At 34.8% G+C, this 15,930-nt stretch overlaps 1 protein-coding gene across 1 annotated transcript in view; it reads left to right on the forward strand.

The window, feature by feature from the left end:
• hcn1 (hyperpolarization activated cyclic nucleotide-gated potassium channel 1) overlaps nucleotides 1–15,930 on the forward strand; it is a 124,296-nt gene that overhangs the window by 93,752 nt on the left and 14,614 nt on the right. Inside the window, exons 5-7 of the mRNA XM_077194132.1 lie at nucleotides 5,821–5,967; nucleotides 7,261–7,501; nucleotides 11,654–11,818. Coding sequence (XP_077050247.1) covers nucleotides 5,821–5,967; nucleotides 7,261–7,501; nucleotides 11,654–11,818 — 553 coding nt within the window. The remainder of the gene's footprint in view (nucleotides 1–5,820; nucleotides 5,968–7,260; nucleotides 7,502–11,653; nucleotides 11,819–15,930) is intronic.

Below are 15,930 nucleotides of genomic sequence, written 5' to 3' on the forward strand. Positions count from 1 at the left end.
AACCCGAACGGGAATTAGCCTTCTGTGCTCTTGCCTGAAACGTAGTAGAGAGTAAAAATCAGAACAAGCCTAGTGTTTAACACAAAGGAAAAGAATGAAAGGAAAGTAAAAGGTAAAAAGGAAGAAAGGGCAGAAAGAAGAGCAAAGTAAATGGAAATGAAAGGTAATGGAAATGACAGAAAAAAAGAAAACCTGTAAAGAAAATGGAAAGAAATGATAGGGAAAGGAAAAGTGCTAAGCTTCTGACAACTCTTTCAGTCTTTGTTTTAAAAGCATTAATAGTTTGCAAGAACACGAAGAGGCTGTGAAAGCGGACTGGTGAGTAGATGAGTTTACTTGTTCTATATGATGACATCTAATGTCCCCAACAATTTCTGTAGTCCCATTCAGCCACTTTGTGTATTAGCAACCACCCTTTACAAGACAAGTAAAAGCTTCTTTTTTTTTAAATCACAAGAGAGTATTACCGATGTGTTTTATATCGTAGAATAAAATTCGAAAATATCTCGAGCTTGTGTTCACCACAGACCTTATTTCAAGCATTTCACCAAAAATCCATAAAAAAATACCTATTGACCTCAGGATGATGGACCCGGAAGAGCTAAAATGCAAACGCAGGTTTGGCCTACAAAAATATGTCATGCATGCCGCAATCTATATGCCATAGTTTGTTCAGCCTGAGCTCTGCACGTTCATGAATCTTTTAGTTATAACAAACTAAGTAGAGCATTTTAGGGAAAGGAAAATGACAGAACAGGAAGTGGGAAAGGAAGGAAGCAAGGAAGGAATGAAGGAGGAAAGAAAGGAAGGAAGATGGAAGGAAGGAAGGAAGGAAGGAAGGAAGGAAGGAAGGAAGGAAGGAAGGAAGGAAGGAAGGAAGGAAGGAAGGAAGGAAGGTGAAAGAAAATTAGGAAATGGAAAGAAAATAAAAAGGACAGAACAGGAACGGGAGAAGGAAAAAGGCTGGAAGATGAAATTAAACAAAATGAAAAGGGCAAAAAATAGGAAAAAGGAGTGGATATGAAAAGGAAAAGAACAAGACAAGAAAAGGAAAAGAACGAGACAGGACAAGTAGTAAGGAAGGAAGGAAAGGAAAGGAAAGGAAAGGAAAGGAAAAGAAAGAAAATAAGAAAATAAAAAAGGGGGAAAGGGGACATGGCGGGGAAAAGGAAGAAGGGGGGGGGGTGGGATTGTGTAAAAAAATGCAAAATTCAAAAACACTGGCACATTTCTGTAGGAAGCATTCTGCATTTCCGCCTTTTTGAAGCAGATATATAAACATACCATTGACAATAAGAGAACACCAGCTGTCATTCACACAGACGGCTGAAACATTTTAGCATTACCTCTGTGGGAATCACAAAGTGAATGTAAGCAAGCTTTATGAAATCCCCTCAGGATGATATGAGTTTATCTACTCTGGCAGTAACAAATGATATTCCTGCTTTAAGCCACATGCCCAAAACAGATTGACTTCTTTGTGCCTTCTCACCACCTCAAGAATACTCACAAGCCTCTACACTGCCCGTTCCCCACACGATCAACCAAAAAGTTCCTCTTATTTGTGAGCTCAGCGTAAATCAATATACTGCAAACTCAAACAGGCCTTATCATGCTCTGACAGATGTGCTGTAATTAATGTAGAACAAGAAGTGACATTTTTGTTTTCGCCTTCATTTGCGTCTATACCCGCTGTGTTAGCGCAGCGCCACTGGCCTGCAGTGTGTGAGACGATGCTTATTCACAGGTGCTGTCGTCACCGGGCTGTGACAGTCCGTTAAACCAAACAGGCTGATCCCCTGATTCTGCTTGCTGAATGTGTGTGTGTGTGTGTGTGTGTGTGTGTGTGTGTGTGTGTGTGTGTGTGTGTGTGTGTGTGTGTGTGTGTGTGTGTGTGTGTGTGTGTGTGTGTGTGTGTGTGTGTGTGTGTGTGTGTGTGTGTGTGTGTGTGTAAAATGTGTAAAATGTGTTTTTCGAGCATGCAAACCTATTCTAGTAGACCCCAAAAACAAATCAAGACTTTAAAAAGGGAATGATAGGTCCCATTACATTTTTTTTTATAATAATATATATATATATATATATATATATATATATATATATATATAGAGGATGTCTTGTTTAATTTTAAGTTTGAAACAAAATTCAGCCATGCAGTACAATCAACTTGGATGTTTAAGTAATTTCAACTTAAATTACATTAAACTAACTTGAAAATGAGTTGAATATTATATAACAAAGTAAAAAATTGCTTAACTTATTTTGCTGAGTAAAAGCAATGCAAAAACATGCTGTCAGAACGTATTGATCATATACTTTTTTTACAGTGTACATATAAATACAGTATGTGCCAAAACCCATTCTTAACTTAACCCAAGTTATTACGGTAAGTCTACAATGATGACTCATACTGGTGTTTGTGTACTCATGCACACTATGTGTGTGAGAATAAATACATGGACAATATTTCCGTAAGGAAGCCCATATCAATGTGTTTGCTTTTGCCCTGATGCCTAGTGACTCACTGTATCTCTAGAAGAGAAGGTCATGGCACTCACACTGCCACCAACTGACTGACCACAGGTCACAGTTACTCATATTCTGAATATTCAGCGCTGGCTCAGACTCTCCAGCTTAGAAAACACTATAGGTAGACTGCATCACAGCGGCGTGGCGAAGGCTGTCCCAATTCCTCGAATGTGGTCTACTAATACGTCCTCCGTTTCCCGGGGCTTTGAAGGTGTGGCCTTTGAAGTCTGCAGCCTCTGAATTGGGACACAGCTTATGTGTTGGAATTGAATAAGAATTAATTGTGTCTGAACCATTTACAGTATTTTTACATTGTTTTAGCATCTGATTCTACCCCCTGAATTATGCAAATAATGACACTGAGTTAACTAGCTTGGAGTTGTGGTGAATAAGGCATCTATTATAAACCTGATTTACATAGAAAATAATCCACAACGACTGGATGCACCAATTTAAAAATTCTGACTGATACTAATAAGGTGAGAATTATTTATCATGGCCAATAACAAATAAATGGCAGATATTGAAATTCTATACTATAAAAATAAATACAAATTAAGTTGTTTAAATGTCACAAGTGGATTTATGCATCACAATATTATACTGCACAGTTTTAAAAAAAGATATTCATTTTGAGATTTAATATTGTGATAAGATCATAAGGAATAAACTTTAAAAACTTTAATGAAAATTTGAAATGCCGCCTTGGAAACTAACTGAACAAAAAAAAATACATTTAAGCAGAAGTGAAAATGACAAGCACATAATAAAATTACTTAAACTTAAAGTAAAATTAAAATAAAAACTATAAAACTAAAAGCTAAATTCAAAATATTAATAAATACTATAATACTTTTATAAAACAAATTTACAAAAAACTTTTAAAGATGACAGCATTGTGCTCATTTTCTCTTATATCTGTGTTATTTTTATAACCAAATATAAAAATAGGGAAAAGTTAGCACAATTAAGTATCCAAAACAAACCAGTGCTATAATATTAGTTATTAAACGATTCTAAAAGATTGTGAATCCCTATAATCGGCTGCTTAAATACTCAAGGCACAGGACTATTTCATCACACTCGTTTTCATCAGATTCGTTAAACTGTATTGTGAGTAAAATGCATGTTTTTGTGCCGAAACACACGGTTTGCAGCTGTGTGTGCACTAGCACCCTGCCTGCGCATACAACCAGTCGATGCACCGTGGCCTCCTTTATATCAGACACAAAGTCTCCTCAGAGACATATTCTAAAATCAGCATGGTCAAGCTAAAGCTGTCTGTAGGCTACTGTCTTATATTATCCCACAGCCTGAAGACATCAGCTCTTAAATTCTCAAGGTCTCTGTCTAAGAGACACGGATGAAGACTTCCCATCGAGACGCTAAGTAGCCGTGGGTCTAGCCGTGTCCCCGCTGCAGATGCAGTAGAGTGAGAAATGGGGAGGTTTTGGCATATTAGCCTAATTGCTCGGTGCTTGAATTGTCATAGTCATTCAAAGCCATTTCACCCCAACCCATGAAAGATTATGTGGTCTACCATCAGAATACGGTTTCTGTGCTGCATAATAATATAGCCTGTTAGTCTAACAGTTTTTTTAATGAATCTCACTTCACAGTTCACACTAAGGTAAAAGTCAATTCATAGAGAGACAATAGATAAAATAGCCTGTATAGGAATAGTGCATGTATTGATTAATCATGAACAGGAGAACTGTTATAAATATGCAAGTCAGTCAATGTAACGGTTTAAAATAGATTGTTCTCGGATGGATATTGACTGTCTTGGTAGGCTATCGTTTCCTGTGACGGTATGGAGTGGGTTGCCTGTGTTGGTACAGAATGCATGCATAATTGAATTTATGTGTAACCAGAGAAAGGTGAAAGGGAGCAGGTGTTGGGATTAGACATTCCTGCTCTGATGTCATCAGCTGTGTTGGCAGACAGGAAGTGTTGTGCCACGCGCACCACCTGCCCACAGCCAATGACCCAGCACAATTTTCTGTGCGTGTGAATGTGTTTGCGCAGGATTTATCTAAATGGCTCATCATTAAATCATGCATGAATTAATACAGATAATTTCACCAAACGCCTACACGGAGGGACATTTTATTGCTCAGAGGTTGCTCTTTCATAGCACAGGTAAATGTTCTCAGTGTTGTTTCATTTAAATGTTCCCATATGGCTCTGGAAGAATTTGATGAGAAATGTCAGTATTGAAATCTCTGACTTTTGATTCAAATCTGAGAACATGAACACAATGAAATATAAAATGTAAACCAGTGACATTTTTAGTTCACATACTACTCTAAAGTATATGTACAACCATTCAAACGTTTGGGGGTTGGTAAGGTTTTTAAAGGGGTGGTTGATTATGATTTAATCAACCACCCCAATCAGTAACTTTAGTTAGTGTGTAATGTTGCTGTTTGAGCATAAACAACATCTGCTAAGTTACATGCTCAAAGCTCAAAGCAAAGGGAGATATTTTCTTTTACAGAAATCACTTTTTAAGGACTACAACAAACGACTGATAAACACTACACAACATTCCTAAAATTGACATAAACCCCGCCCTAAGAGCATTGCATTGTGGGATAACTGATCAGTGCATGATCTGACAAATGTAGTATTTCATGCACACTAACATTTAGCACACATAGTAAGTAAGCAACTGTAAGTAAGCAGTGTTATTCATTTTTCATGTGAAGAAAACGATTGTACTGCTTAATATTTTATGTATGTTTTTCAGGATTCTTCGATGAGTTTTAATTTAATGTCTCCTTGCTGAAATAATTTATATTTACAAATATATATACATACACACACACACACATAAATGTATATTTTACATAATTTCAGATATAAATAGTGAGATATAAAATTTGGTCAGAAGGCAAAAACATTCAAATAAATAATTACTTTTTTGTTTATATTACACCTTTCTATGCTGTTTTACCAAAACACACAAAAAATAAAAAGGTCATAAATGCATTAAACTTTTAAAAACATTTTACAACATTTCAGATATAAATAATGAGATGCATTTTTAAATTATATATATATATATATATATATATATATATATATATATATATATTATGTCTTGTTTCTGTTTTGTGACATTGTTAATATAAAATTATCATTGTGATTGATTTTAAAAAAAACTCCACACCATTTCTAAATATTGAGATTCATTTTAAATATAAAGGTACAAGTCTCGACTACTTGCATTGCCACAAGCTTATTTTTTTATACTAAAAACTCTTTCTCTCTTTTTCTCTCTCACAGTACAAGCAAGTGGAGCAGTACATGTCCTTCCACAAGCTGCCAGCTGACATGCGGCAGAAAATCCACGATTACTATGAACATCGCTACCAGGGCAAGATCTTCGACGAGGACAGCATCCTTAACGAGCTCAACGACCCACTCAAAGAGGTGAGACACCAAGAGGTCACAGTAGTGCTGACCCAGGGTCAGAGCTAATGCAGCTGCGAGTACATCTGAACCTAAGCATCTCACAACATAAGTGCTGATCTAGGATTATCTCCCTGTCTGGACGCATAAGATGTTTCCTTTCATATCCAAATGAAAATGATTATCTTAGTTCTTGGATACCACAGGTCTTTTAAATTATTTCGATGCCACATACAGTTCTTTAAGCCCTAGTAACCACTTATGGCAGATTAACTCGTATTTATCAGTAGTTGTGCCATGTCATTAGTAGTTTATATTAGATTGACTGATGTTGTAGGTCATCCAGATATCCTACAGTATGCATAGCGAAAATTGGAATTTCTAAAAATTACCCAGAATGCAACACTCATGTCATCATGATTTAGCAGACAGAAGGAGTGTCTTTTATGACACAGCAAAGTGAGAGATAACACTGACGGCTTCATCCCCAAAACACCTCAACTCTCTGGCAGCACCTCCCTCCCTCCCTCCCTCCTCGATCTCTCTCTTTCTTTCCCTCAGTTGGTCAGGGCTGCTATTTTTACATGCACCGCCTTGTGACAAACCAGCTTTAAATAGATAAAGTCTCCAGCTTGTCTCCCTAGTGGAGGTAAAGGGTTGGACGTGGCTATCAAACTCATTATTCCTCCTGTGTGATTGCGGTCAGAACCTTTTCCTGTCGCTTTTCCGACTACGCCACGTTTTAAAGCACAGTGCAAATTTATCCTTCACACACAAGCCACAGCAAACAAACACTTCCTTCACCCCGGCAGAATGGAGACGAGAAAGACTGAACATTATGTGCATCAGGCTTTCAATGGCTTTCTAATGGCTGAAGTGAGCTTGACACTGACTGTACAGGTACCATACAATAAGACCACTGCAATGCAGTGGGAGGAGAGACTATAGAGGCTTGTGATAGTCGCAGAGCAGTGCTGAGCAAAACTTTAAAAAAAATGTAAAAAGATAGTTTGCTCTTACAGTATATATTGTCCACCCCTACTAAATAATATATTAAATAGGCATAATATGTTTCTATGATTTTGCTGACAATATACAATTAAGCAACTTTTAGTTTAACTTCATTTCAGATATAAATAATGAGATATATATATATATATATATGTCAAATGTCTTGTTTCAGTAAGTTTTGGGTTATATTACGTCTTTTCATGATGTTTTTCAAAAAAAGAAAATGTCAAAATACTGTCTTAAATGCTTTTTTTCACCTTTTGATGTCTGTTGATTGTGTTTTCTTTCTGTTTTGCTCTATAGGAAATTGTGAACTTCAACTGCCGTAAGTTGGTGGCCACTATGCCCCTGTTTGCAAACGCAGACCCTAACTTTGTGACGGGAATGCTGAGTAAACTAAAGTTTGAGGTCTTCCAGCCCAACGATTACATTATCCGCGAGGGAACCGTGGGTAAAAAGATGTACTTCATACAGCATGGAGTGGCCAGCGTCATTACCAAATTCAACAAAGAGCTGAAACTCACCGACGGATCCTACTTTGGAGGTCAGTTGAAAACCCACAAACAGATGGCACAAACTTGTAAACAACTTACAATCTTGCTGAACTCCACACAAGGTGCTGAATAAGCTACACAAGTCAAAGACATCCATCTGTTGCATGTTTACACAGAGTAGAAAAATCATCGCAAACAGCCACAGGGTTTAGGACAATGTATTTTAGGAGACAATTGCAGCACAATCAAATAAAAATACTAACCTTAACACTAATGAATACAATGCAAATGATGTGCAATGCAAATTCATGTTGTACTGATGGACTGAAGTAAAACGGACATGTAGAAACCACAAGCTTCTAAACACCTAAATCCGTACAGTTTTATAATTCAGAGATTATGTCAAATGATCTTGATGTCACATGTTCTTCAGTGTTACCTAAGCTGTACGAGTGTGGGAACAAAAATTGAAATGAAATAATTTTCCCTCACGATACATGAAGGTGGTGCCTGCTCTACCATGGGTACACTGTGATGCCAGCCACCTGCTCCAGTTGAAAACCATCTGCTACGGGTATTTTGGCCCATAGCAGGATTGCTGCTGGCATGTTTGCGTGTGTGTGTGTGTGTGTGTGTGTGTGTGTGTGTGTGTGTGTGTGTGTGTGTGTGTGTGTGTGTGTGTGTGTGTGTGTGTGTGTGTACACTGGTGCGTACGTGCGTCAAAGCTGCTGGTGTCAGAAAATCTCTTCCTCCTCAGTGCGTTCTGATAGGAACTGAACACACATTGACCTTGGTCCTAAATTGAACGGAGATCGTTCAAAAACGAGCAGGACAACCCAACTTACACACTTATTGATGAGTCGCATTAGGTCAAACTGCATAGCTGTCGACCAGTGTGGGTTTTTCAGTGACCAATGCTGATAAAGAACTCTGGAAAAAAAAAACTGATATGCTGATAGATACATAGTAATGCAATTTATTAACTAATTAAAAATTGCTAAAATAAAATACTGCCTTTACAAATTATTTACTGGAAAATCTTAAACAAGTTATATAATAAAATAATTGTATTTATTATTATTATTATTATTATTATTATCATTATTATTATATTAATAATAATTATTAGTTATACATAAAAATGGAAATTAATAAAAAACTAGTATTTATTATTATTAATGAATATATATACAAATAGAAATAAAAACATGTTTTGTATTATTATTATTATTATTAAAAAATGCTAAATAATAATAAATAAATACACATTATTTATATTAATATTTATATTAATATGTATTATTATTAATACAAATAAAACATATATTTTGTATCATTATTATTATTAAAATAAAAGCTAAATAATAATAAGAATAGATACAAATTATTATTATTATATATTTTTTAAATTTAATAATAATAAATAATATATTATTTCTTATAAACAATAAGAAATAAATGTAATAATAATAAACATTTGCATCTATTATTAATAATATTATAAAAATAAATGTAACATAATAATAATAATAATAATAAATACAAATTATTATCATCATCATTATTATTATTCATATTAATTATAGTATTGTTATTACATTATTAGTGTCATCACTAAAATGAAAACTGGCCAGGTGAAATTAGAATAGTAGGTATTTGAGTCAATAAATGCAAAATCTTTTTATATATATATATATATATATATATATATATATATATATATATATATATATATATATATCTGTTGTTTTTATTTTAAAAAGACATTCAGTGGTTTAAAGCATCCTTGTATATAAAGTGAAGTTCTGGCAGTGTGCCGTGAGGTTAGGGCCGGTTAAGGTGAGGCGTTTGATCATGATAAATCAGGCAAACCCCATTTGTTAGCTCACAACTGGGATTCATGCCAAACCGACGGACATCCGAAGCTCTGAGGTCAAGTGTCATTTCCATTTGCAGAGGCCCGAGAGGAGGGCAAGTTGATTGGATGCTCTTCCGTGTGGGTGAGAGAGACACCTTCACACATTTGCTAGCTTAGGCGCTAACTTGTTCAGGCACTCATCCACTCTTGGCAGTCAGCCACAGACGTGCATAGTAAGACAATTACTACCGAAATCCCAAATTTCATTACGTTTCATCATTTTGCAGCTTTAGAACTCTCTTCATCTATCTTGACTTTTCGGTCGCTGTTATTGGGCGATGAAAATGTACATTATAGTGACATTTGAGGCTAATGAACCAATTAGAAATAGAACAGCAAGTGCAAAGTACTTTTGCCACCATCACCTTTATACTGCACCACATGATGCCAGAGAGATGGCACATTTCCATTAAAATACTCCGACGCCTTGTTCCCACTCCCAGCTGGAGAGTGTTGTTAGCACGTCCCGCAGGCTACGCAGACTTTTTCCACAGCATTTTTTCCTGTCCAGGACAAAATAGCTAAAAATCTGTCATTTTGAAGCACAGTATGTTCAGTCCTACATTTACAGCAAATATATTCAAAGAATCAGTAGTCATATGCTATTTACTCCAGCTCTAGCTGACAGAAATTGCATATAAACATATACCCATGATGCATATCTCAAGGTGAAAGACAGGGCCATTTGCATGAGCTCTTCTCTAAGCACTAAAGACTTTCCCCCCTCAGGGCAGATGAAGCCAAATTGTGTACAAGATTACACTGTCATTGATGACTCATTATTGACAAGGTTCATTACAAATCTCTCTGTGAGAGACTGTGTGCACTGTATTCAATGAAAACAAGCTTACTTCTAGATGATTAGGTGCATTTTTAGGCATGCAGGTCTGTAATACAAATACATACAAACCTGATATACTATAGCCTACATATAGTAATATATTTTGACTAATAGCTTAAATAAAATATTTTACAAAACATTTACATAATAATAATAATAACAAAAACAAGTAGAATATTATTATTATTATGTTTGATTTTGAGTCTTTGTTTTTTTGTATAATAATATAAATGACAACATTTTATTGTTTGTATAATCAAACAAATAATTATATTTTATGATTAATAAATATATGTATAAATATAAATGCTATAATATTAATACATTTGAATTATAATTATTGTTTGGTATTGTTTTTTGTTTGTATAATAATATAACTAACAATAGTTTGTAATAATATAACTAACAATAGTTTATTTAATGTAATAATAGTAGTTTATATATATATATACATATATATATATATATATATACTATATTAATACATTAGAAATATTATTACTATTACTATACAAACATAATAATAATAATAATAATAATAATAATAATACATTTAATTTTTATTGTTTGTATAATAAAAATAACTATATTTTATGCTTTGTTTTGATTTACTGTTTGAATAATAATATTTGATTAATAAATTCATAAATACTATAAAATTAATACATATATATCAGTTGCTTTTATTATGCAAACAAATATTATTTAATTATTATTATTAGTATTATTATGTTTGCTTTTGTTTGTGTTTTTATAATGAAATAAATAACAGTAATTTATTTGTAGTTTGTATAATAATAATAATAATAATAATAGTGATTAATAAATACATATATACTATAAAAGTATATACTATGTATTCATAAATATGCATTATTATAATTATTAATGTTTTTTGTTATTGTTATTATTATACAAACAAATTATTATTAATGTTATTATTAGGTTTGTTTGATTGTTTGTTTGTATAATACAAAGTGGCCATGCGCATATTACTTTCGCATTCAAATTAGCAATTTAAAAGTAAGGTACAAAAGAGTGGGAAACTCCATAACTCTGTTGGGAAAATTTCCACACAGTCACATCCCTAAGCTAAATGCTAAATTCATTTGCCACATAATCTACACATGAAAAGTGTTGCAGATACCATCAGGTAAAGATGTTTATATATATATATACACACACACACATAAATGTATATTTTACAGTGTATGAAGAGTGTATGATAAGCACTGCCCACCACATATTAAATCCAATAATTTAATCATAATTTAATCATGAGAATTCACACCATCATGCTATGTTTATATGCTAACCATTTCTTTCATTCAAGGTTAGCTCTTCTGCTAATCCAAGTAGTCTAGCTCAGCTGGCTCCCTTGTCCAACTAGTGACCTCCATTATATAAAATATGTAATATGTTTAATTATTTTATTTCCCACAGAGATCTGCCTGTTGACGAAAGGTCGTCGTACTGCTAGCGTCCGTGCTGACACCTACTGCAGACTTTTCTCGCTGTCTGTGGACCATTTCAACGAAGTCTTGGAGGAATATCCCATGATGCGCCGCGCTTTCGAAACCGTGGCTATTGACCGTTTGGACCGAATCGGTAAGACTGGAAACCCAACCCTTGCCTTCTCTTCTAGCTTAATGCCTGAACCTTGTGTGTGTTTGTTGCCAGTTGTCCTGTCCTTCATCGCACCTCAATCATCTACCATTATGTTGCATGACGTGTATATATGCTCCCTTATTTTCTCTTTTTTTCTTTGTCCAAATGTCTCGTATGGATTACAGTCATAAACCGTTAAAACTAATAGCAACTAAATGTAATTTGCTAGCCTTAACTGAGTGGTCTGTAGGTAAGAGACAGTGCATGTAACCGTCCTGCCCGGGGCTGGACGCCCTGCTGGTTTTGGTTCAATGTCTTCCCCAAATGGACGCATGGAGGGTGGACGGAGGCAAACCCTCACCAGCATGAGCCTCCGTTCCACTCCCCCACCCCGCACACCTGGGTATGAGCACCACCCCGCCCCCTCCCTTGACCCTGGTAGCAGCAGAGCGCCCCCTAAAGGGGGTTTGAGCTGGTGCACTAAAGGGCAAGGGCTTGAATAATTAACTATCAATTAGGACCAGTTCTTCACATGTTAGTGTAGTCCCTGCCCATGTAAAGTGCTTACTTTATTCTATTTATTTACTTATTTTTTTCCTCAAAACAGAAATGTTTTTAAAAAATAATAATCACATTTATGGTAAGTTCACTTACTTTATAATAAGGATAATTTTTTTAACATTAGTTCATGCATTGGGCATCATAAACTAACACTGAACAGTACTTTTGCAGCATTTATTAATTTTGGTTAATGGTAATATCTACATACCAATACATTTTTAGCATTTAAAGTTGCATAAATAAACATTAAAGAACATGAATTAACTAAACAATTGTATATTTATAAATTAATATTAATTAGTTGATAAATACTGGGGGGAGGGGGGGATGTTGTTCATGATACCCAATGCATTAACCAATGTTAATGAAATGAGCTTTATTGTAAAGTGTTACCCAACTTATTTGAACAGGTCACAAAACATATTGTTCCAAAGCAGCGAATTTTTATTTTCCAAATGTGTTATTTTTTTTGGAAGTTAATTTGTGCATGAATCACGTCAACATTCATTAAATGACAACATTAACATCTAAAATATCACATTTAAAGAAAATCAGCAAAACCTTACACCCAACTCATTTTTCACTAAAACACATTTATTACTGAATGTTCTTCTCCATGAAAACATCCTAAAAGTAGCATTGTTTTTGTACTATGCTACAACAGTCTCAGATTATACGTACATGTAATATACTTTTTTTTTTAAAACAGTTGGCTTGGCGTACTTTAAACATTTCCCCACTAAACACAAATCCATTATCACTCACACTTACAGTACTTCATAGAAATACTGAAAAGAAGGATTTTTCTTTCAGCCAGTTTCAAAGGAACAATGGAAAATAAAAAAAGGGATTTTATTCAAGCTGTCTTAATACAATGCCAGGTTCTGTAATGCTGCATGTTTAGTCTTTGTCTCATTGTTGAGATACAGGCCACCGTCCATCATCAATTTGAATTGTGTGGAATTCAAATGTGAGCTAATGCATTCTGAACATTCGTAGAACATCAGTTTGATGTTTTGCACCATTCAATGGGTTTGGTCTATGACCTTTTTTGGTCTATTCAATTGATTTCTGTCACTAGGGTTTAAAATAGGGTCTTGACAATGAGCCTTGTTACTTTTCACCCAACATCTTCATGAATCTTTTACTCAATAACAATGTTCAGCTAGTTTGTGACAGACCAGATTTGAAGTGAAGCACAATGCATCTTAAATTCAGTGGTCACATCCAAGAAAAGCTCTAAAAATACATATTACAACAATTCTTTTAATAAGGGGTTGATCTGATTATTGAATACACCAGTATTAAAATGTCTTGTTTCTTTCTTTGTGCATCTTTTGATTTTGCAGTTCATAAGATAAAACCAGAAGATAATTTAAGATGTGACCTGAAAACTCAAAGTAAATGTTTCTCCTTTAAGCATATGAAATGGTTATTACGTATACTAATATAGCATGAAGCCCAGCATTATTTCAAAACGTGAGTGCATGAAACAAAACGCTAGAAATATAAAACAGAATATCCCTTTTTAAGTTCCATTATATGGTTATCAATACATTTTAGTACCTGCTTGCCTGCATCCAGAACTCACAAAAAATGAGTTAATTTTAGATATAGGTGCTAGCGTTATTTTATTTAGTTCAGTTGTTTTAATTTTTATGTTTATTTACTAAATTCTGGCATGATGCTATTGACTTGTCTTGCACTAAAAGTTGGATTGGATTGGATTGGTTTGGATCAATATGCCCACACTATTGTGACATGCACGTCACAACTAATCAATAATAGATAAGAATTGATGTGATCAGGCCAATCAAATCAAATTAAAACAAATTAAATGAACCCCCAATTCGACAGTATGCATTACACTGTCCGAATTCCAAACTAGGATTCTATCAGCACCCATCTCTGTTTGTGGCATTGACGTTTTCATTCTTTAAACGTCAGTCATAACTCGAGATGACCGGTGTAAACAAAGCCAAGACGTGCATTTGTCCTTTCATGTGGAGAACGGGCTTTTTACCATATTGTCACTGCAAGTTGCCAGCACTTTTGATTTGACATTAGTCCAACTAAAACAAGGGGTCTTGTCTCATACAAGGGAAAAATACGGACCGTGACATGATTGGTGCTCCATGTACTGTTTTTTGGACTGCAAATGCTTGTCTCGTCCTAAGTAAAAGAATTTGACAAAAAAAGAAATCAACCAGATATGACATGTTGTACAATTGATGTATCTATCTTTATTTAAAAATTATTTGACCAGGAGCCCCTCTTGAGATGAGCTCATCTCGTTTTCAAGAGTGTCCTGGCCGACCAGTAGGCAGCAGGTAAATTCCTCATGACGATCCAGATTTTCCCCCCTCACATCTGAAATGATCCACAGGCTTAAGGCAGCCAGCATGTGTTCAGTGCACCAGTGGACCTCAAAACCAAGGTTAAATCAAACGAATAAAAAGCCATTGTAAGTAAAAAACAATTGGTTGCATGTTACTGTTAAAGTCAAGGCGAGTACTTTTTATAGTCTATTCCCTGTCATGTTTGGGCATTTAACATATCTGTCTTTTTAATAACCAATGCATGCATACTATTTGATCAGTTCAAGAAATTCCAAAAAGTGTGCTTCACTTAAGGGTTTCACTTCAAGAAAATAACCATAATGATAACAACGCTGCTGCTTGTTGTGATGATGTTGCTAAACACAAAAATGCTTCATGCTGTTGTAAATTATTATTTGTCTGTACCTTTAATAGTGGTGGGAAAGATACCTTAACCCTTTGATGCGCAAGCTATGGATACCCCTTCGCAACATGGGTCTAAAAAGACCCGTATTCATTTCCTATATTATTTCAGTCATGGCTGTATGTTTCTTTGCTGAATCTTTAAAATATATGTATTTTATCATTTGTTATTCCAGGTATTCATTAAATATCTTGTTTTTGATTTCCACAAATCATTATGTTTATGTTTCCTTTCTTACTTTATAAACAAACACAGTATTTGTATTTCTACATCAATTTTACAAACACGGGTCTAAAATGACCCGTATTCATTTCCTATATATTTATATAGGAATACCTATATATTCATTACCATATATATTTATCTAGCATTATTTATCTATTATCTGTAAGGGCTATTCGGCAACTATTTCAACTTAATAAAACTGTTTAGAAATCATTTGGATGGTTTAATAACCTGTTCTGGTGAGAATGGTGACTTTCCCTGCTCCCCCCCAACGTTCCTAGTTGGAAAACCAACCTTGCAACATGAGGATTAACGTCCCAGTAAGTTGGAAACAGGAAGTCTTGTGAGAAGCGAGAACGAGCGAGAAACACAAACTGCTTTATGGCAATTCGACATAAACACACACGCCGCCCTCAATGTGTATGATGTATTACCCACCTCGGTTGACATAGCTCCACATGATAAAGTTGGCCGGCTCCGATAATAACAAATGCACATGAGCAGCGGTAGAAAGGGAGAGGAGGGACCGCAAGTTTTTTTACAACATTGTTGTGAAATATACATCCCACAGCTGTAGGGGGAGC

The sequence above is a fragment of the Siphateles boraxobius genome, unplaced genomic scaffold (genome assembly GCF_051911475.1).
Source record: "Siphateles boraxobius isolate OS27281-9 unplaced genomic scaffold, OSU_SipBor_1 11, whole genome shotgun sequence".
Classification (NCBI taxonomy): domain Eukaryota; kingdom Metazoa; phylum Chordata; class Actinopteri; order Cypriniformes; family Leuciscidae; genus Siphateles; species Siphateles boraxobius.